Below are 23,861 nucleotides of genomic sequence, written 5' to 3'. Positions count from 1 at the left end.
AAAATTGGGGGGAAAAAAACTTATTGTAATATGTTTCCCTTTCCCTACCCAGTAGGGTGCTGGTGAATGTTTAACAACTAGCTCTTAAAAATGTACTTAAAACACTCTTTTAAGCTTAATCTGCATAATTAACATATTCTATATCACTTTCTTAAGTCTAGACAGTCAATAATACAATAAATCAAGCCATAATTTTTAATGTTTGCTGATTTTTGAGATATAAATGTTCCCCCTGAAAATTTGACAATTGTCTCTAACAAACCAATTCAAACTGCCTCCAACCCTACTCAGCCATTTCACAGTGGCTCTGGCAGGTTATGTCTCCAAAAGGAACTACTATTTTCACAGTTCTAGGGGTAATCTTTTAGGAAGCCATCCTCTTAAAAGAAGTTCATGAGCCCCCACCAGTGTGGATTTTCTTAACAATCAGCCAGTGGACTCAGTTCTTCAGCAAAAGCAGTTACTTTAGCAAATGGCATAGAAAAAAATAGTACTAAAGCATTTCCTCCAACACTAGAAGACCCCATCTTCCCACAAATGCTTCCCAGAGCCTGGAGTGGAGGAAAAGGTAAACACAAACTTAAAATACAATTGTAGTGAGACACACATAGGGAAAATACACGTGGTCAAGGTAACTCATAATTCCAGAACTACACAGCCTCAATGTTTTTTCTCTCTCTAAATGGTCCTCAAGGCATTCACTCCACTGTTCATCTAGGCTGGCTCTCAAAGGGCGAACTGTAAAGGAGACCTGAGTAAGAGTGGCATTCCCAGGTAGGAAAGCCCTGGGTGGTTAACAAGAAAGAAGAAACTTCAGAAGTTAGCAGCAGCAGTTTACCCACAAAAATAATTAATATATCTAAATAATACCAGTAAAACAACAGGAAAAAAAATAGAAAAATAAATTCCATTTAAAATTACTACATAATATGTAAAATACTTGGGTCTACCATCTGAGAGACTTGTAAGAATTATATATATTTTAATTTTATATATTTATTATTATATATTTATATAATTAATTATATAAATACAGTTAAATAAAGCCAGACCTAAATAATGGGAAAATATCAATTGCTCATTGGAAGGACAAGACAATATAATAAAAGTGGCGATCCCACCTAATTTACTTACTGATTTTCATATCAATCATACTACTAAAGTTTTACTTTCTAGACCTAGAAAAAATAATGACAAAATTCATACAGAAGAAATAAAGGTCAAGAATTTCAAGAGAAATTATGAAAAGAACAGGAACAAAGGGGACTTAGCAGTGAGATTTCAAATTATACTACAAAGCAATAATTATTTTAAAACAATTTCATCCTGGTTAAAAATAGATTAACACATTAAGTATACAATATACAGAAGCAAATATATGTAACACATTGTTATTTGATAAACACAAAGAGCCTAGTATTTGACCAAAAAAAAAATGCTATGAAAATTGGATAACAGTGGTAAAAAATTGGAGTTAGAACAATACCTCACATCATACCAAGATAAGCTCCAAATGAATGTGTCCTCAAAATGAAAGGTCACATAAGCAAATTAGAGAAGCAGGGAGAAAATTACCTGTCAGGTCAATGAATGGGAGAAAAGTTCATGACCAAATAAGTAATTGAGAGAATCCCAAGACAAAATACCCAAATTTGATTACAAAGATTTAAAAGATTTTACACAACTGGGGGGACGGGGGAATCTATGCAGCAAAGTTCTCTAAGTCTCATTTCCACAATAAATAAGGAACTATTTCAAATTACTTATAAGAAAACTAATCATTCCCCTCTGAACAGAAAATTCTCAAGGGAAGAAACCCAGCCTATTTACAATCATATGAAAAAATGCTCTAAGTCACTTCTAATTAGAGAAATTCAATTTAAAGCAATTCTATGATTCTACCTCATGCCCATCAGAGTGGCATAGATGACTAAAAGGGGAAATGACCCATGTTGGACGGACTGAGGAAAAACAGGCACGTTGATACACTGTAGTGGACCTATGAATGTCTACAACCATTCTAAAAAGCAATTTGGAATTATACACAAAAAGTTACAAAATGTGCAAGTCCTTTGACTCAACTATACCACTGGTAGGCTAAAAGAAATCAAAGAAAGAAGATGTTCCTAATGTTCAAAAGTATATATAATTAGGGCAGCTGGGTAGCTCAGTGGAGTGAGAGCCAGGCCTAGAGACAGGAGGTCCTAGGTTCAAACCCGGCCTCAGCCACTTCCCAGCTGTGTGACCCTGGGCAGGTCACTTGACCCCCATTGCCCACCCTTACCAATCTTCCACCTTTGAGACAATACACCGAAGTACAAGGGTTTAAAAAAAAAAAGTATATATAATTAATCATGCTGATTGTTTTTCTAATGTTGAACAATCCTTGCATCCCTGGGATAAATCTAACTCAATCATAATAAATGATTTCTTAGCTATATCACTAGTTTTATTGGGACTAATTTTTGGAGTGATATTAATGATACTGCTCTATAGATCTATTTTTTCTTGGTTTAGAAAGTAAAACTTTAGTAAAAATTTGTGTAGTATAAGTACTAATTGTTCTTTAAGATAGATTTTTCCTGTGATTCTATTAGTACTTGGAAGTCTTTTTTGTAGTTTCTTTGTAGCTAATTCTATTTTCTGTTTTGAAATTGAATTATACAAGATCTCTATATGGTCTTCTGTTAGTTATTTTATTTTTCGAAGAAATTCCTATTTCTTTTTTGTTCTTGATTTTTTAACATGTAACTGCTTAAAATCAATTTTGGTAATTTTTTAAAATTTTTTCTGAATTTGATTTTTTTTTTCTAAATTCTAACCTTCTGTCTTAAAATCGATGCTGTATATTGTTCCAAGGCAGAAGAGTGATAAGGGTTAGGCAGTTGGGGTTAAAAAACTTGCCCAAAGTCATACAATTAGGGAGTATATGAGGTCAGATTTGAATCAGAACCTCCTGTCTCCAGGCCTGGCTCTCTATCCCCTGAGCTGCCCCTATGATTTTAATTTTGTATGCTATTTTGTCAATGTTTTTCTGTCCTCATCAGAATAGATACTTATTTTAATTGGTCTTTTCAAAGAACCAGCTTTTAGTCATGCCATTTAGATGGAGTGGGAGGGGTGAGTTCTTCTCTGTGTGCTTATTTTAGGCTTATTTGTTGGATTTATAATTTTTAAAATTAATTTTCAGTTATTCTTTCCTCCCAATTTTGTTTATGTACGTTTATAGGAATACTTTCCCCTCTGAAGGTTACTTTAGTTGCATTTCAGAAATTTGGGAATGTTATTCCAATATTATCATTTACTTTCATATAAGTATTATTTCTATGATTTATTTTACTCACACATTTAGGATCTCATTTATTAAGTTTCTACTCAGTCTATCTTTTGTTTTTGATCTCTGAACTAATTACTATTTTCATTGCATGGCATAAAAGATGTATTTACTATAGCTGTCTCTGCATTTACTTGTAATATCTCTGGGCTCTAATATATGGTTCTTTTTTAAACGTTCCATGTGGTGCTAAGATATATAAATATATATTATTAATCCCATTTAGAAGATCCACAGTCTTTTAACTCTAGTTTCTCCAGCAATTTAAGGTCTATATTTTCCTTTTAACTGTCAATTTTATCCAAACTCGAGATAAATATTGAGATGCAAAGACATTTAGAACATATGTTTAAATACTGATATTGGTTTGTCATTCTATGGGTCCTTTCAACCTAATATTGTTTCCTTGTTTGTCCCTTGTGATTTTTAAATTTTTATTCTTTTTTGCTTAGATAGCATGATTGCAACTCCTATTTTTTTTATTCACTTGATGCACAGTAAATCTTTTTTCTAGCATTTCATTTCTATTCCATGTATGTCATTGTCTTTTTAACTTATTTCTTGTAAACGAGATTGTGGGATTTTGTTTTCTTATCAGATGTGTCAGTTTTTACTGAATTCTTTAATTTATTCACATTTAAGTTATGAGAGCTTGGCCCATGTTTTCCTCCATTTGTCACTAATATTTCTGCATCTGGTTTTCTCTTTAGGAATGTTTTGAGTATGTCTTTTTTTATATGGTGTCCATCTTCTTTAATGGAAATAATTAAACTTCAGCTTTGCAGAATGTCACCTTGACTTGTATCTTGAGTTTTTCTTTTCAGATCCCATTTTTCCAATCAATCTTGTAAGTTTTAGGTGAGTACAAAATAGTAATGTTATTTCAACTACCTTTCCTTTAAATTTAAATTTATTGTCATTGGAATTGTTCGATTTATCCAAAATATTTATCTTGGAGTTTATGGTATTTTTTTTAACCTTGGAGATAATCTGTGGATTCTTTGAACTGACACTGTTTTCTGTATTTAGAAGATAGTTTTTATTCTTGCATTGAGATATTCAGGTTTTTTAACTTGTTCCGTTCAAGTATCCTTATCATCCATATGTTATCTCTTCCTGACAGACACTGAAGATCAATATAGTTTGTATAAACATCATGGTTTCTTTTGATGTTGTTGCTTTTTGCTTCTCATCTAAATAGCCCTTCACATGTATTTGCCTTTCCAATTACTTAGTTTCTTTGGCAGGCCATAAATTTTACTTTTAATTCGTATGTCTTTTAAACCATTCAGAAATACACTGGTTCCTTGCTCTCTTTGGGAATCAATAGTCTGCCTCATTAATTTTCTAGTCTTGCAATATTTATTCAGTTGCCTGGTTTTACCAGATCTAAATGCCACATAACCCACTGTGATTAATATTCTCCCTGTTTTATGAACTTATGCTTGAACTCTGTAATTCCATTTTCTTCCTCCTGAGACCTTTGGTCATTTCGGTCTTTTTCTTCCCTTACTCACCTATAGCAAGCTCATTTTCTGACGCTTCTTTGAGAAGTTTCTCTGGAGACTGTTCCCATCCTGGCCCATTCACATTTCACATACTTTTCTCTGCCTCCAATGACTTCTAAGACAAAATTGGCCCCAACTGTATCCGAGTTCTGTTCCTCAGGTTTAGTGGAGGGTTACAAAACTCTCTCTCCATAAACTCTCCCCCTCATTCTTTAGTTCACTGGTTGAGCAATAATAGCCCAGGCCAGAGAGCAGCCATGATGTTGTCCCAGATGGAGGAAGCTTCTGCTTTTTTTAAATTTTCTTCCACTGGTGGTGACTTGCAAACCTACAGGTTGGCTTATGATAATTTTGCTGCCAGTGGGCAGTTGGAAGAAGATACTGAGAGAACATGTTTGGACACTGACTTCTCATGGATTTTTTTTTTAACCTAAATTGGTTCTTGGTTTCCTAGAATATGGAGCCAACTGAAACTTGTTTGGGAAGTTGTGAGAATAAAACATCTAGTCCTTCACATTGTCACATGACCCAGAACTCCTAGGTATTTTATTTCTAGTCCATTTTGGTAGACTCTTCCCTATTCAAACATTTTGTTGCTTGGGATCTAGGAATCTCCTAAAATGACATAATAATTCATTACATAAAATAAAAGCCACTTTGGTTTTTTGAGGAAAAGAGGCTATATAAAAATCCTTATTTAAACTGGTATAATACTAGATTAGTGCTCATGTAAGTCAAAAAGCTTTTAAAATCATAAAATAGGAAATTATATTATTCCTGGGGATCTTCTACCAAGATATTTATTTACTACAGTTCCCTAGGTCCATGTTGCTGAAGCTGGAAATGCTTGCAGGGGACTGCTCCCCTCCCCCCCTCTCTATACTCACTAAGGCCATTCCTCACAAGACCCGCCCCTCTTAGACCCACCCCTCTTCCCAGCAGCCCAATGGGAGTGCTTCCTCCTTCCCCTATCTGGGGTAAGGCAATAGCTCACATGCCCAAGAGGGTCAGTTTGGGCACTTGGTCTCTAAAAGTTTTGCCATCACTTATTTGTTGACAATTTTTTAATTATACATGCACAAATGATCCCTTTTAGGAATTGCCTTTGTAGACTTCTGACTTAGTCACAGACCTCAACCCTACCCTGGTCAATTGATCAACAAACATTAAGTGTTTTTTTTTGGTTTTTTTTTTGATGTGGCAGAAACTGATCTAAGTGCTTGGAATATAAAAACATGAAATATATTCTCTTGAGTGTTTTCAAGGAAATGAGGGGGACAACATATACAACATATAAACAAACATTTTTAATTTAATTTCTTTCAATAAACAAGTTTTTTTTTTAATTAACTATTCCTCCCATTACTTTCCCTTCCCCAAACTGAGCAATTTAAACAAATCTGTCAACATATATCTACATAGTCCAGCAAAACAAATTCCCACATTAGCCATGTCCAAAAATTTATGTCTCTCTGCATTTCAAGCCTGTGCATTCGCCTCTCTGTGGCATGAGGTGAGTGGCATGCATCATGTTCATTCTTTTGGACTAGAGATCATTTGTTCTTTTATAGTAACATTATCTTGTTCTAATTCTGCTCATTTGGCATTAGAGAGGTATTCTTTTTTTCTGAAATTGTTTATTTCTTTTAATGGCACAATAATATTACATCCATATATCATGATGTGTTTAGCCATTCCTCAAATAGAGGGCTCCCCCATAATTTCCAATTTTTGGCTTTAAACAACTGCTATGTTTTTGTACATATAGATCTTTTTCCTCTTTATCTGCTTTCTTTGGATTATAAACCTAGTAGTGGTATAGTTGGTCAATGGGGAACTTTACAACTTTTTGAGACCCAATCATTGTTTTCCCACAGTATCATCACCGTCCTCATTTCTCACTTTGCCAGTCTGATAAGTACAAAGTAGAACATCAGAGTTGATTTAATTTGCATTTCTTTAATTATTACTGATTTACAGCATTTTTTCATGATTATTGATGGCTTGCATTTCATTGAAAAAATGTCTGTTCACACCCTTTGGCTACTTATCTACTGAGGAATGACTCCAAATAAATTTGCAGCAGCTGCTCATGTCTTAGAAATTAGTCTATTACCAAAAAAAATTCATGTAAAGATCTTTTGTTATGCATTTTCCTCCTAATTTGTTACATTAATTTGTGCAAACTTTAATTTCATATAATCAAAATTGTCCATTTTATCCTGTGTTATTTTATCATTTGTCAAAGACTCTTTTCTTATCCACAGATCCAAAAGCTAATTTCTTCCTTGCTCCTCTAATCTGCTGAGGTGACCTTTTTTTTTTTTTTTTTAATCTAGGTCAGGTATTCATTGGAAGCAAAGAACAAAGAAGAAACTACATTTCAGATCTGTCCAGTTTTCCCAGGAGTTTTGTCAAATAGTGAGTCTTATCCTAGTATCTGGGGACTCAGTTTAACAAATACTAAGAAAAGCATTCTGGGTATAAGGGATAGCCAATGCAAAGGCACAGAGATGACAGATGGTATATACATGTTTTAGACTTACAGCATCACCTGTAAAATATTTATGCAAAAAAAGTTGTTTTTTTTCCATAAAGGGTCTTTGGTCAGGGAGAAGTCTGGGGGTGGGGGTGAGGGTGGCAATGAAATCAGCTTTCAATTTCCTAAAGCTATGTTGCAGCCAGCTCCATTTAATTCTGGGTTCATTTGTATTATCTGTCCCAGATATATATGCTGATGGACTAGCTCTTTAAGTTGTCCATCTGACTGTTGAGACCCCAAAAAAAGATATTCCAGAAACATTTGATAAACCATTCAATTTTGAAAGCAATAGGCTCTTTTATTTGGCACGTTTAATTGAAGGCCACATGGCTCAACTAAATACCCAAGGCAGCAAGGCAAATACAAAAAGATATTCCAAGGAGCTCAATGAACCCATCACGATGGGCCAACAAAATGGACTCTTTTCACCTAGGGTAAAAACCACCAACCTCCCTCACACTGGATTTAGGACTAATACCATTCTGAGGGAGACAGGTACAAGCAGTGGAAGGCTCCCCAAGGAGCTGCAGACATCATGATCTGCAGGCCACGGCAGAAGGAAAGCCATGAGTTGCTATGGTATTTTTTTACAGAGAGGGAATAATTCCCATTTGGAGAAGTCTGGCTGCTTTCTCACCCTGGAAGTCAAAGACCGAGGGGCCTATTACTCAAGTAGGAAATGGGAAATTCCCTGCCTGAAATGTTCCAAGCATAGAAGTTTCCAGAAAGAAGGGCTTTCAGAGAAAAAGCAGACAAGGAACATAACTAGGAAACTGATAGCTTCCTTGGTTGTTTCCAGTTAACCATGTAGTTTTCTCTATATAACCAGATAAAAGAGTCTATAACTCAGCAATAGAGAAAAAATAAGCCAGACTCTTCAAAGTATAAAAACAATTCCAAGCAAAAATTCACCTCCTTTTCTAATATTCTTTTCCAGTCAAGAGTTCTTATGGCTTTTTAGTACTTTGCATATAAAACTGAAAGCTAAACCATCCAGAATTTGTTTTGCAGGATTGTGTTTATAATGATTCCCTGAAATGCTTTCTCAATCAAGGATTAAATGGCATTTAGGATATTTTTTATGTTAAACATAAATTACTACAATTCTCTGAAAATCACTAATGCATAAATGATTAAACCAAGTACCACGTTGTCCCAGCTATTCAATAAAGCTACCTACATCTGGTTACAAGAACTCCTTCCCACTCTTCTTTCTCTGAACTTCTAATGCACTTGACAGTGCCAAATCTTATATTAAATCAAATCAACAAGCTTGTCCTAAGCATGGACTCTATGCCAGGAACTCTGCTAAGCACTGAGGATACAAACAGAAGGCAAAAAACAGTTCCTGCTCTTAAGGAGCTTACAATCTAATTAGAGCGATGACATGCAACCAAGTATGTACAAATAAGATTTACATAGCGGAGACCATCTCAGAGGAAAGGTACTAGCATTAAGGAAAGACTGGGAAAGGGTTTTATTGGTACTTGAATTTAACTGTTTCCCAACTGCTTTATATATGTGGTTTCTTTACAGGCACCAGTGGGTACACAATAGTAATGACTGGATTAATGTAACTAATCGCATCATTCCCCAAACTTTCTAAAGGAGATTTCCTTTAGGCAGCATGGTTTTTAAGGTAAGCGTAGCCCTTGAAAATTCTGCCAGTGACACTTTTATGACATACAAAATTTGGAGGCCACCCAAAGGGCTATAGAAAGAATTGTGGTACAAATGAATAGGCTAAGGTATGTCATCAACAAAGAATTGTGCACCCAAAATTGCATGAAAGATCTGAGATATACAGTTGAAGGAGAAGGCCTGATCATATAGTGATAATTAGGGATAGCAGCTCACGTGCTCCATTTCGTACCTACATAATGGCAGGAGATCTAGAGTTGGGCACCCAGTATACTGGGTGGACTCCCTGGAAAGATGCACAGGAAGACACAGACAAATCCCAAGTGAAATGGGCTGCAATCTATACCACTGGAGAGAGTAAATCCCAAAGATAAAATCATAAAGCCATTGTACTGAAGCCTATGTCTCCAATTATGACTGTGGAATTAGAATACTTCATGGAATACAAATTATATGAAGACAGATATATTTTTTAAAACATTCTCAGCAAGCAGAGAAAAGAGGAAAAAAAACTGAAAGGGAAATGACTATCTTTAAGTCTAGACACTTGGTAATTTATATAATATCCAACAGTAAAATCTGTTACGTCTCAAAAACTACCCCTTACCTCTACGTTTTCCATTAAGCACTCAGAATAATTTTGCCCCTCATTCTAGTATTTTATTAACTTGTAATAGTGATTCTAACCATTAACTGAAAAATATCTGGACAAATTGAGTTTTGCACATTGAAACTATCCCCTAACTTCCAAGTAAATATTCTTTATATAACCTTGTCAGAGGCAAGTGTGATGCAGGGAAGTTGAAAACCAACCCTGCATCTTTAGCATCTAAGTTCAAGATACCTCTGACACATAGTGGCCATGAAGCCCTGAGCAAGTCTTCAAGACTTTGAGTTGCAAAGAATTTGCTGACTTGTATTGACAGAACTTTCTTGCCAGGAGTTTCTTAAATCAAAGAAGTCAAAGGTCTTATTTTTTTAAAAATTTCAGGAGTGCAAAGCTGATAACAAAATATTTTTAATTAGAGATTAGTCACAAAAATTTTAAAAACTGTTTAAAATAACTTACAATCAGCCAGATTTGTCAATTTTTAAAAATATCATATCTTGTCTATCTGAAATGCATTGTGAAAGAATACACTTAGATTTTGTCAAATGTATAATTTGACTTCAATAGAAACTGTTGAGTTTTTTTGCATCTGATAAATTCTAATGAATAAAATCAATTTTTCCTTTGACTCACACAAAAATGTCATAACTGGTTAACAGTCCACAGTGATAAAGTATAATAGACAAACTTTCTTGGTACCTGATTATGAAATCCAGACATTTTCAGGTTTTTGTTTTGAAAAGTCTTATTACACACAAGATCATTAAACAAAATACATGATAAAAGAAATTATTCTTTAATAAGGAAAGATGTTCTATTAGAGATGTTAATTTTAAAGCAAATATGGCTCAGTTTCATTTTAACAAGGAAAAAAAATGAAGATTTGTGGGAAGGGTTTACACATAAGGAAATACAATGAACTAATAATGTATTCTCTTGGCAATAGCTTTGTAAATAATAGAAGGTATTTTACAATTTCTATTCGTTCTATTACTTTAATTTGTGCTATGCTGCCCTTTTTTGATGCTAGTCAAGATAACATGACCTTTTTCTCTGATAAAAGATAAAAGTATAGAGATGAAAATGAACATAAATCATATTCTATGATATACATGAACTAACATTCTAAGAACATTACCTAAAGCTAAAAATTAAACTGAGGTATATTAAAATTGATCAAAACTTTTCAGTACATATCAGGAACCAAGTACCATGCAAACATCACAACTATTGTGCACACTAGGAAAAGGAACACCTTCTTATGTTTTTGCCATACTGAGGGTTCAATTTCTACTTCATCTCTTTTCCTGTTTTTCTTCCGACGACCTTTCAATCTGTTTTCAAAGGCCTCTAATTCAGCCTGGACAGGAAAGAATAGTAGCAATTATGAGATAAATTCAAAAAATATTTCAAATGACTGAATTTTAAAAATATGCACACTACATTAATCAATCTAGATAACCTCTTAATACTGACTCTATAACATAAGTTACTTGTTTAAGGAACATAGGAAAGTATGCAGCTCGTGAGGGTAGTCCAGTGATGGCAAACTTATGACACAGGTATTAGCACTGACACGCATAGCCATTTTCAATGACACGCAGTCGTATGCTTCATGCCAAGGAGAAAACAATTGCTGTAGTGTAGTGTAGACTATAGATGACAATTCTACGTAATATAATTTACCTATTTTGATTTATTAAATAGTTATATATTACAATTATACATTTTTGTTATTTAAACTATAAATATTGTGAAATTATGGATTTTTAAGTGACACACCACCTAAGTTATGCTCAGTTTTTTGGCAAATTTTGACACACCAAGCTCAAAAGGTTGCCCATCACTGGGGTAGTCTTTAAAAATAGAGACTGTTTAGATTTTTTTAAATTAACAATTATACATAATTAAGTTAGTCAAGTGTTTTAACATGGACTACTAGGTAAAGTGACAGGTTTAAAAGTTGTATGTAAATGTGTACATAGTAAGGGCAGTCTAAAGATCCCCGATATTCATCGTTCCATTGCAGGGCTCCCAAAGGCAAAGTGGACAATTCCTGTGTAAGGAAAGACTTCCAGGGGCACCTAAGTGGCTCAGTGGCCTGTAAGCCATGCTTGGAGATGGGAGGTCCTGGGTTCAAATTTGACATCAGATATATCCTAGCTCTGTGACCCTAGGCAAGTCACTTAACCCCCAAAGCCCTTACTATTTTCTTTAGCCCTGGGATGAAACTGTTGAAAACAATAAATAAATTAACTACTGGTGTTTTCAAAGGAGTTCAATTACTTTCTTTTACCAAACCTCCCAGATGAGTTCTGAGCCTACCTGTCCCCATTCAATCACACCTTTGTCACATGCTCTGCCTCTCGAGTACTAGATTTAGAAGCTCACTAGTCAGCATTGCTGAATTACCTGTTGTCTTCGTTTTTCTTCTTCAATAACAGCTTTGGCTTCTGCTTCCTTTATCTGTTCAAAGGCATTAAATAAGCAGATAAAATGTACTGATTTATGTTGCCATATAATTGCATGACATTATCACCTATTAGAATATTTTTAGCCCTTTACATTGAAGAGACACAAAGGTACTTTCTAAATATTTTTTTATTAAGTTGTGTATACTTTTTATGGACATTTCACTGTACAGGGTGGATCTCAAGTGAAAGTATTAAAAGAAAACATATTATAAAAATAAAAATATTTTAGATGGATCTTATTTACCTGAAGTACTTTATAGGGCTGGGTACTAAATATTAAATGAAACTGGTTCTCATGTCCAAGGAATTATTTATCTTAAATTTTGCAAAGGTAATGCCTTCTCTCTCTCTCTCTCTCTCTCTCTCTCTCTCTCTCCTTAAAAGAGAAACTCTGTTCTTAAGAAAACTGTTCTTTATTATACATAGTAACAGCAACACTATGGAATGATCCTCTGTGAAAGACTTAGCTCCTCTCAGCACTACAATGATCCAGGACAATTCTGAGGGACTTATGACAAAGAATGCTATCCCACCTCCAGAGAAAGAACTGTTGGAATCAGGATGTAATTCAAGGCATATTTTTTCACTTTAGTTTACTTGGGTTTTAGGTTTTATATGAGTATTCTCTTACAAAAATGAACAAAATGGAAATATGTTTTGTGTATGTATAACCCAGATTGAATTGCCTACCAGCAACAGGAAGGTGAAAGGAAGGGAGGGAGGGAGGGAATTTGTATCACATAACTTCAGAAAACATATGGAAATTTGTTATCACATGTAATTGATAAAACATCTTTACCAAAAAAAAGTTCTTATCTGTGCTAATAAGCTTAGCATAATTCAGATAACAAATAACTTTAAAATTTCTTTTTTTTTAGTATGTTCTTTAACTATATTTGGTTTATGACATTAAACTATGTTTCTTGAAATACATGAACTGGTAGTGAGAAAGGAAAGTAAAAAGCACAGTAGGCAAGAGGAAGAATATTCAGGATTCAAAACCACCTGTGGATAATCTGGCAGGCAAGTAATTAGGAACTGATTCCATATAATTAGGAATTTCCTTCCTATATTTCTTTCAGTGCCATTTAAAATTGCCCTCAGGTTGTTAACCTTCTTCAGCTACTCCATTCCTTCACATAAAAGGAAGTGTAATAGAATGGAAAGAGGCTCTGAATTCAAATTCTAGCTCTAATGCTTAATATGACCATGGACAAATCATTTAGCCCCACTGTGCTTCAGTTTATTCATTTGTAAGATGAGTTTATCACTGAGTTCTAACTAGCTCTAGTTAGATCACCAAGTTCTAACTAGCTCTAGTTCTGAATGTAAATGTTCCTCATTTACTTAACAAGGGGAAACAAAGTCAACAGTTTTCCCCCTATTCCATTTAAATATTTTCCTCATTTACTTAACAAGGGGAAACAAAGTCAACAGTTTTCCCCCTGTTCCATTTAAAAGAGGGAAAATACCATTGATACATCATGGTTAGGATTTTGGGTGCTTCTACCCATCCACAGAACTAGCTTATTATGGGTAAAGGGTATATTTAAAAACCATCTGCATTTTATTTCACTTTGTTTCGTCTTAAAAATATTTCACAACTGTGAATTCTTTTCCAAAGCAGGGAAAATTGCAAAAAATGATCTGCATTACCTCAGAGGCTTTCCGTTTCATTTCCTTACACATGGTGTCACATTCTAGAGAAACCCGGCCTTCACGCACCTTGTTGCATTGCAAATCCTATAAGAACCAAAATTGGGTTTTAAAATAATTCTTTCAATTTTAACGACCTATTTAAAATAATAAACAAAGTATTACTTTGTAGGTAAACAAGTCCAATAAGCTTGAATATTCCTCAATTATCTCTTATTCCTCCAACTATCCCATACTTTTTTAAAAGCATACTGTTACCTTTGATATCATTTAACCATTTAAGTGGACACTGACAAAGTGCACAGCCTTTTTTTCTATGTATTCCACAAGTAAAATAAGAGCTTAACTACCCAAAATCTTTAAGGTATTAATGATTTTCAACAAGTGTTTCCCTCTACATATTATAACATGATTTCAACCTTTTCCATTGGAAACTTTCTAAAGTATTTATGCCCTTTTGTAAGAATCCAATGCAAAATTTGAATTCAGATCTATTATTGCTCAATGGAATTTAAGATCCTCAAGAGCAAGAAATGTTCATTGTCAATGTCTTTTGTACCACCAGTTAATCAATAAACACTTATTAAGAGCCAACCACGGGCCAGGGATGTGCTAAATGCTAGGGCTACAAAAGACAATCCCTGCTCTCTAAAATATCATAAGCAAATGGGGGAAGACAATAAGCCAAAAAATAATTGTACAAGCAAACTATACAGGATAAATAGGGAATACTAAAGAAGGAAGGTACTAAAATTAAGAAAGGTTGAGAAAGACTTCCTATAGAAGAAGGTATTTTAGTTGGCGTTTAAAGGAAGCCAATTCAGGAGGAAGGAGAGCATTCTAGACATTGGGGACAAGCCAGGAAAAATGTTCAAGAGATGAATTGTCTTGTTTGTGGAACTGCAAGATGTAAGAAGACTGGAAAGGTAGGAGAGGACTAGTATGAGCCCCTGGCCATAGTGCCTGGAAAATAGGAGTCTGCTTGCTGATTGATCCCTGATTCTGTCCAGTACTTTATCCATCCACTATGCCACAATTACCCAATGTTAAAAAAAAAAAACCTTTTTCTAATGACTCAAAAGTTTTCCTCATAAATTATATTATTCTGCTATAATATAACAATGCTGATTAAAAGATCAGATCTATTGAATTATTTGCCCTTTTACTAAATGCTCCCAGACCACTCTGATTTGGGGCTGGCTTTGTCTGTTTTTTTAAATTAATCTGCATGCCCCCAACCCCTTCCCCATCCCTTTCAGTTCATTTCTTCTCTTGTCAGTATGCTTATCTCTAGCAATATTTTAGGAAGTCATTGAAAACATTGCTTTGGTAAGAATGTGACAGTGTTCAAAATGGAGGGAAAGGATGCAAGAGGGTAGCAGATTATTCAAGAGGTCGTCACAATAAATCCAGGCTTGTGGTGATGAAATATTGGACTTTGGGAAAGGGAAATAAAGGAGAAGGGGCATGAGAAAATACTCATGGACAAAGTAACTATAATGAAAAACCAAAGTGTCACTCACTACTTCATAGTTTCAAATCTCTGTCTGGAAAAACAAAAGTATCAATGTTACAAAAAACAAGGCAGTCAGGAAACTATTTGCATAGGAAAATGTCTTATTTTAGAAAAGCAACAAATTGAGGTGCCCAAGAAGATTAAATGATGAAAACATCTACTATGAAAAGGTGATATTTAAAATTATGAGAAGAAATGTGTTACCAAGCAAAAAAGTAGAAGCCCTGACTTAAGAGCATTTAAAACAATTAAGAGGAAGTTTAGGAAACAATAAAAGAAGCAGCAAGGAGACCAGAACAAGGATATTATGGCATCAAAAGAGACAAGTAAGAAAATGCTTGAAAGTCAACAATATTCACTGCTGCAGGGAGAACCTGGACAAGAAAGACTAAGAGGTCAAGGAATTTGCAATTTAGCCATCAGTGACCTCTCAAAGTAGTTTCACAGACTCAGACTTGAGTTATTTGTCCACAAATCTGTCATATGTTTAATCTTAATCTAAATTTGTGGCTTTTTTTACCCACCCACAGTATCTCAAAAACAAAGGAATAAATATTTTAAGTGTTTGAATCTGGATCATGTAATTAGTGGTAAAAATATGTTTTAAATTTAGAAGCACTAATGGTTAAGTTTTATTCCCTAATCTACTAAACCAACTCATATGTAACATGCACATCTATAAACATGAATTTTATGTAATAAGAGAAAAAAATTCCATTACAAATACAAGACACTATTTCAGTGTAGAACTAAATTTTTTCCCCCAAAGACTTATAGGGTAGCTAGGTAACACAGTAGAGAGAGTTCAGGGCCTAGAAGTCAGAATGACTTGTGTTCAAATCTCATCTCAGACACTTCCTAGTTTTGTGACCCTAAGCAAGTCACTTAACCCCATCTGCCTACCCCTTGCCTCTTCTGTTTTAGAATGGATACTAAGATAGAAGGTAAGAGTTAAAGTAAATAAAATTTTTTAAAAAGGAATACATATTTTGACATGGTAAAATGTTCTAATTCTGAATTAAAATATTTTATATAAGTATCAAACACTAAAAAAATCAATCACCCATGATAACTTAGAATTTACCTTTTTAATTCTCTTGCAAGGACATCTGAGTTTTACCTTCTGGTTGCAATTGAAGGGACATTCACCAGGATGGCATAACTCCTTACAGCGATGACCACAGGGCAACTAAAAGAAAAGTTTTTTGAAGTTAATTTGAAATTGAACCCAAGTTTTCAGATTCTGAAAAAAAAAAAAAAAGACATCTACACATAACAGTCAATCCTGTTAGAACAGTTAAATTAACTTTGTAAATACTTAAGCAAACTTTTATTGTACTGAAAAACTAGATTAAATATCTCAAACAACAAAACACTTACTAAACACTTTCTAGTGCCAGGTATCAGGGATATAAAAACAAAAGGCAAAGGAATGTAATTCTATTAGGGAAATGCACAGAAAGCTATTAGTAAATATAAAATAAATGCAAGGTAATTTATTGGAGAGAGGCATCAGCGCCTTGAGGGGGGCAAGAAATGCCTTGAGTTGGAGGTATACTTGAGCCAAGCTATAAAGGAGACTGCAGGTTCTAAAAGATGGCCCAAGGACAAATGAGTAACAGAAAGTAGGTCGGAGCACAGGCTAGGTGAAGAAAAATAATATGTCAACAACAGAAAGACAGGCTAGAGTCAGATTATAAATTGTTTAAATTCCAAACAAAGGAATCTGTATTCTATCCTAAAAGCAAGAGTGAGCCCCTGGAGATTCCATAACAGGACGTGGTCAGATAAATATAAACACTGTCCTAGCAGCAACTCTTAGTTTCATAATGTGTCTTCATGAAAAGTTGCATGAAACGATTATATAAGGTGAACGTGTTTTGACTTCTTTGGCGATCACAAAGGACAGCAAAAACTTTCACATAACTAGTCATACCAAAATAAAAAATTTCTTTAAGTCTTCAAGCCTAACTTATAAGGTGCCGCAAATTGTGTATTCTCTCTCACTCTCTTTAATCAGTCTTTTAACCTGTCACTTTGAATCAGGTTTCTACTTAGCATCTCAATAAAGTACCAGGTCCAGAACTAGTGATGGTATGGGGGAAAGGAGGGAAATGATCTTTTTATCCCATGAACCCATAAAGCCCCCAACCATGCATCTCACCCTACTATTCCATCTTCCAGTTTTTGGAGTTGGGGGAGGCCCTGATCCATTCTATTGCCCAGGAGGTGAGAAGTAAGGTGTTGGGTCCCAGATTCTGCTGCCAGGACTGCAGCAGGGCAGAAGATATGACCTGACAACCCAAAGTAGAACTTTGAATGTATTTTCCCACAGAAACATTTTTATAATACATGGTAGTTAAGTTCTAAAAGCCCATCAGTACAATACTACAGGAATATTATGGATAAAATAGTTTTTGTAAACTGATCAAAGACAACTAACAAGTACATATTTTTTGCCTTGGGAAAATTCAACCCAAGTTTCAAAAAAACCTAACTTAAAAGTGAACTTTTAGACTGCTAACTATTAAGAAAGTCAGGTGCTAACACTGTAATAACTATTCTGAAATAGAAGAAAGAAAAGGATTTTCCACAAATAATAACTACTTTATATTAATAACAAAACACTATTCTTTCAACTAAAATTTAGAACATATCTCACTTTGTACAACAGAGAGGTAACTGAGAGTTATGTGACCAATACTATAAGGCTCAGGGAGTTATCACTGTTGGTATATCCACTACCCACTGACTGGGATCATAATCTTTCTACAACTTGGCAAATGGCCTTTGGGAGTTGCCATGACTAAAATAAAATGTTATCACCTTGCAAAAAACCTGAAAATTAAATAATGAGTCTCTTTACTTAGCTAGGGTGGTTGAGAGATGAAAACCAAATCCCTACTTTCCAGTTTGGTATGAGTTGGCAGAACTTGCTCTACCATGGGGACCAAGCAAGTCTCACCTGTCTTCTGCACAAATATCCTTCAAATAATTCAGAATAGCTTTCATGTTCCTCAAACCTCATTCTTTTCTTCTCCAGGGTAACTATCTCCAGTTCCTTCAACTGATCTTCATATGGCATGACAAAATCTTTCACCATACCAATCACCCTTTTATGGCTGCTCTTTAGTTTATCAATATGTTCCCTAAAATGTGACATCCAGAACTAAACACAAAACTTCTGCTTTGGTCTGAAAAGGGCAGAGTACATTTGCACTATACTTCCAAACTATACCTCTCAATGTAGTCAAAATTTACATTTGCTTTCCTCCCTTTCATATCAGTAATGTCTAGATGGTTCTCCCTTCACAACATAGTTTTCTGGCTTCTTCCCTCTGCCACCCTAGTTCAAGTCTTTATTATCTCTTAGCTGGACTAGTGTAACAGCTTCCTAATTGTCTCTCCCCTTGCTAATCTATACTTCATATACCACAGCTGCCAAAATAATAGACCTAAAGCACACACAGGTATGACCAATTCACTCCCCTGCTCAAAAAGCTACAGTGGTTCCTCTTGTCACTATGATAAAATACAAATTTCTCTGTCTGGTCTTTCACAGTCTTGCTCCAGTCTGTCTTTCCAAGCTCAGTATATATTTCTCCCTCTTATCCACCCTGTAGTCCTGTCAAACTATCCTAGTTTGTAATTCCCCAATATGGGATACTTCATTTCTTATTTCTGTGTCCTTGCTCAGACTGCCCCAATGCCTAGAATGAGCTCCCTTTTCAACTCCAGCTCAAAGAATTCAGAACTTCCTTTCAAATTCCTCTCAAGGACCACCTCCTATGAGAAGCACATTCTGACCCCAGTTTCAAGCACCCACTTCTTAGAAATTACTTTGTAAATAATTTTCACTTAATTTCCTACTACTTCTGGCTCCCAAAGAATATAAGCTCTCTGAGATCCTAATAAACCATTTCTTTTTTGTCTTTATATGACCAACCATCCGGCAACAATGCCTAGCCAACAACACATGGTGGATGAATGCCTGCTCAAATTTTAGCATGCTGCTGATTCAACAATAACAAAGTCAGTTTTGTCTAACAGAGAGAAAGTATATCTCATAGACTAGAATTTGAGGCCTGCCTTTGACACACATGGGCTTACATGACTCCAGGCAAGTCCCTTAACCACTGAGCACTCCAAGACTCTAAGTTGAAGAGAAGATATTGACCCGTGTTAGCAAATGGAATTTCCTTGCTAGGAATCCAATAAATCACAGACCCACTCCTTATCTCTATCACTATTATACTGTTTTTAATCCTTACCTTCTGTCTTAGAACAAATACTAAGTTTCAATTCCAAGGCAGAAGAGTGGTAAAGGCTGGGCAAATGGAATAAAGTGACTTGCCCAGGGTCACATAGCTAGGAAATATCTAAGACCAGATTTGACCCCAGGATCTCCTGTCTCCAGGCCCAGTTCTCAATCCACTTAGCCACCCAGCTGTCCCCACTATTATACTCTTGCCTCATACTGAGTTTATTGTACACTAAAACTATCATATCATTTAGTCTCAAGTCATCATTTTATACCTGAAGAAACAGACGCCCCATCAAAGCTTAGTCACTGGACCAGATTAAAACTCGGGTCTGACTTCAAATTCTGCATTCTTTAGAACAAGCTGTTTCATAGGCCTATATTTCATAAAATAATTCTGGGTTCTGAAAAGGTCTTTTAAATTTTCCCCTAAATTGTCTTCTATGCTTTGATTACCTAAACCACTAAAGTTGGAAATTTATTTTTCTTAATTGCACTAATTACTTTAATGTCTAAAGCTACTTACCAAAATTTCATATTGACATTAAATCCTTTAAAATTTTTTATTTCTCACAATTTTATGTATATGTTATGTCATTAGGGCTTTAAAATAAACTTAGAGAGAAAAAAAACAACTCTTCACCTTAAAAAAAAAAAAAAGCTAAAACTCCTAATCTATACAATACAGTTTCTGGACAAAGTAACAAATATATAAACTAAAAAATGCTCCCTGTATATACTTTCTATCCTGCCCCCAAACAAACAAAAAAAATTTTAAAGGCATATGCTTCCCTCACAGTACTTCTTTAGCATTACTTTCACTTCAAAGACTGGAATAAGAACAAAGAAAAAATATACTTAAGGCCTAGAATGGAAAGTTAGAAGGGAGGGAGGAGGAATAATAAGAATAATCTATCTCAGCAAAATGGAAAACCTAATTTTACTTCTAATAGCTCCTTCTGAAACTAACTTGCTTCTATGGAACTTTATATTCGAAGAGTACTTCCATAACTTCTTAATATACTTATAAATTATTTTAATTTCAAGCTTAAATATTTTTGTCTGGCAATATAACTTTAAACATGTTGCACATGATTTTTATCTCAAGAGGTTTCCTTGAAAAGGAAATGATCAACTTAAAAACAAAATTAACACATTATATTGCCCAGATCACATTTCTTAAAATCTAACACCTGAAATTCTTAAATAAAACCACCTCAAAACCCACAAATTAGGCTATTCTGTGACTACACATTGTATATTGTGGCTTTACAACAACAAATAAAATCCCTTGAAATTGCAATAATGTTCAAAGAAAAAAGCGCATTTAACATTTATCAACAGAACTTCTAAGCTCCTGACAATTAATTAGTCGACATCTTAAAAGCCTTGGTAATAGCATAGGGAGAGAACAAAAGGAGCCACTTGTTCTATATACTACTTATATCACCGTAATTAAACGGAATAAGAATGAAAATTTTAAAACAATCTACACAAAAATTTACAATAGAAATAATGCATTTTTCTAAATAAGTTAAACATTTCAATGTAGATGACATATTTACTTTCCATACCAGTAATAAACCATAGTTTCTACTGATGAATGAATTGAGCAAATGTAACAAATTCAGGCTAAAAATCACTTAAATCAGTTTATATTTTTCGACTCAGTGGATAGATAGAAAGCCAGGCCTGGAAATACAAGGTCCTGTTTTTAAATCTGGCCTCAGACACTTCCTAGCTGTATGACCCTGGGCAAACCACTTAACCCCAAATGCCTAGGCCTGTGGTGGCAGCACATGTGCCAGAGCAGGCACTCAGAGCCCTGTGGGCATGCCTGCTGCCCCAGCAGAGAGTTCACCAAAATTCAATACTAGAAAACCAGAGGGACACAGGTTAGGCTGCTCCCCATCCCCTCTCCACATGTGCCTCAGGACATCACCCGCCCCTCTAAAAGGCTGGCCTAGGCCTTACCATAATTCTGCCTTGAAACAGATACTTAGCTTCAATTCCAATACAAAAGGTAAGGGTTTAAAAAGAAAAAGTTCAGAGAATTAATTCTGAAAGATGCTTAATATCCTTAACAATCATGTATACAATGTGTCATGGCAGCAGAAAAATAGAGATTCTAAAAGAACAAACATAAGCTCCCTCAACTATCTTTAAGTCATATCCTGTGCATTCAAGGCAGGTGATTCTTCTACTAGTGTTAGTAGGAACCCTACAATCACTCTGATGATCCTTCACTAAACCACATGCTAGGGCATATGAGCCCAGTTTTTAAAATCTAGTTCAAAATAGTCCTGTTCCCTTTAAAACCAGTAAACTCTACAAAATGAAGCATATCTGCCAGTGAAAGATCAGAACATATACAGAAAACAAGACAAACAATTCACACCTTGAAGGCAGACATATTGTTTATTTGAAACCACAGTCCATTTTTTAAAAATCCTAATTTATTAACCGGTATTTTGACAAACAGTGAAAATATCCCAGAAACTCATAAACTTTCCCAACTCCAGGCACAGCATTCCATCCAATGGGCTATCTAGCTGTTTCGATCTTTATACTTTTTGCCAAAAATGTATTTAAAATGTTTGTATCAAAGCTCATCAGTGAAATTAATCAATAGTTTTATGAACTTCTGATCTACAATATAGCATATTTGAATTAAATGTTCTTTGAGCTCCATCTGAATCAGGTCTGGGTTTTTCCCCACCTCTTCCTTACAAAGTTCCTTCCTTTATGGACGGTTCGATTTCATTTTCAGTGACAGAGATCTCTATTTCATGCTATGTTAATTTAAGTAATTTATATTTTTGTAGGTAATCCTCTATATATTTGAAATTTTTAGTTTGGTTCACAGATAATTATGTAATGTGAAGCTAACTTTTTATTCTCTCCTGGATTCCAACTTTGTTCATTTTTCTGAATTTGGCAATTTGATTTTTTCCTACTATTAGGTTGACTAAAGTTCTATTATTTTGTTAGTAAAAGGATTAGCTTTTAGCTTTTCCACTATTTTTCTATAAGAGAAAAATTCTAATTCAATGTCAATTAAGATATAGTCATAGCAACTGATGTAATGGGGAAATGGGCTCTAATTCTAAATTTTCTTTTCCTACTCTTAAAGCCTATTTCCCCATTACACTGAGAACATGAATAATGGACATGAATCAAATCCCTTTAAAGTAATATATTTTTTTAAAGGATTCCTGCATTGTTTTCAAGTTTTGCTCAGTACAAAATAGTATCTTTTTCTTCCCCTCCTCCTTCTTCTGATGCCTTTTTTCTAAGCAAGTATTTGAGGATGGACAATTTGGAAAAAAAAGAGTTCCTTGGGCCATCTGGAAGGTCACACAAGTCTCTGAACCATTTCAGCATCTTTCTGAATATCTCCTAAGAGCTATCAGACAGTCAATTCTAAAGTCCAATTGTGAAGGCAACAAATGTTTAGCCACATGACGAATAAAAATAGTACTCAAAGCATGAAGGAAAAAAGCAAAGGTATGCTAAGACAAGGCATAAAAAAAAAGTTTATTGGGAATAATTTAAATTTACAATTCTTCCTACAAATATTTTCAAAAAAATCTTCCTAAAATACAGATCAGATCATGTCACCTGCTTGTTCAAAAACCTGCTGTGATTCCTTAACATTTCTAGGAAAAAATGCAATCTCTTTAGCTTAATTAACACTTAATACACTCCACAATCTCTTTCTATTCCACTTTTCCAGTTGTATTTCACATTATTCTCCCTTATCCATTCTATACTACATTCAAACTAGATTATTCCCCAAATTTAACAATCCATGTCCTAGCTTGATACATTTATACAGGCTGTCCTCCATGTCTCTTTCTTATCTGCTCCTTTTTAGAATTTTTTTCTTTCTTTGAAGATCACCTCAGGTGTTATTTCCTCTATAAATCTTCCTTTGCCCCAGTTATTATTATTCTCTCCCTCCTCTAATTAATTTTATATTGATTATAGGGTCTATTCTCCTAGTAGAATATATGTTCCTCAAGGGCTCACACTAATTTTTTAAAAAACAGGAGCTTAATAATTGAACTAAATTCTGCTGTGGGCCACTGATGGAAAAAGTTATTTAAAAATTGTATTTAAGTTCAGTGAAGAAAATTGCTAAAAGTCTTAACTTTATTTTTAACAGCTTATTTTCTTATTGACTTGCTTTTCATTCTATTAGCTTGCTAACTATGGATATGCTAACAACAGATTGATAAAGTTTATGAAATAAAACTTCACAGGCCTTTAAAGGTACAGTGAGCAGTGGAAAAATATAGGATGGATTGAGGTGATGT

At 34.6% G+C, this 23,861-nt stretch overlaps 1 protein-coding gene across 1 annotated transcript in view; it reads right to left on the bottom strand.

Annotated features, from left to right (window-relative positions):
• Window positions 1-10,821: 10,821 nt before the first annotated feature.
• NFXL1 (nuclear transcription factor, X-box binding like 1) overlaps window positions 10,822-23,861 on the bottom strand; it is a 70,009-nt gene continuing 56,969 nt past the window's right edge. Inside the window, exons 19-22 of the mRNA XM_044680176.1 lie at window positions 16,366-16,470; window positions 13,766-13,852; window positions 12,048-12,101; window positions 10,822-10,995 (exon numbers count right to left, since the gene is read on the bottom strand). Coding sequence (XP_044536111.1) covers window positions 10,822-10,995; window positions 12,048-12,101; window positions 13,766-13,852; window positions 16,366-16,470 — 420 coding nt within the window. The remainder of the gene's footprint in view (window positions 10,996-12,047; window positions 12,102-13,765; window positions 13,853-16,365; window positions 16,471-23,861) is intronic.

The sequence above is a fragment of the Gracilinanus agilis genome, chromosome 6, assembly GCF_016433145.1.
Source record: "Gracilinanus agilis isolate LMUSP501 chromosome 6, AgileGrace, whole genome shotgun sequence".
In the NCBI taxonomy this organism is placed as follows: domain Eukaryota; kingdom Metazoa; phylum Chordata; class Mammalia; order Didelphimorphia; family Didelphidae; genus Gracilinanus; species Gracilinanus agilis.
The sequence above is the reverse complement of the archived record's forward strand: the minus strand, read 5'-3'. Positions and strand labels throughout refer to the sequence as shown.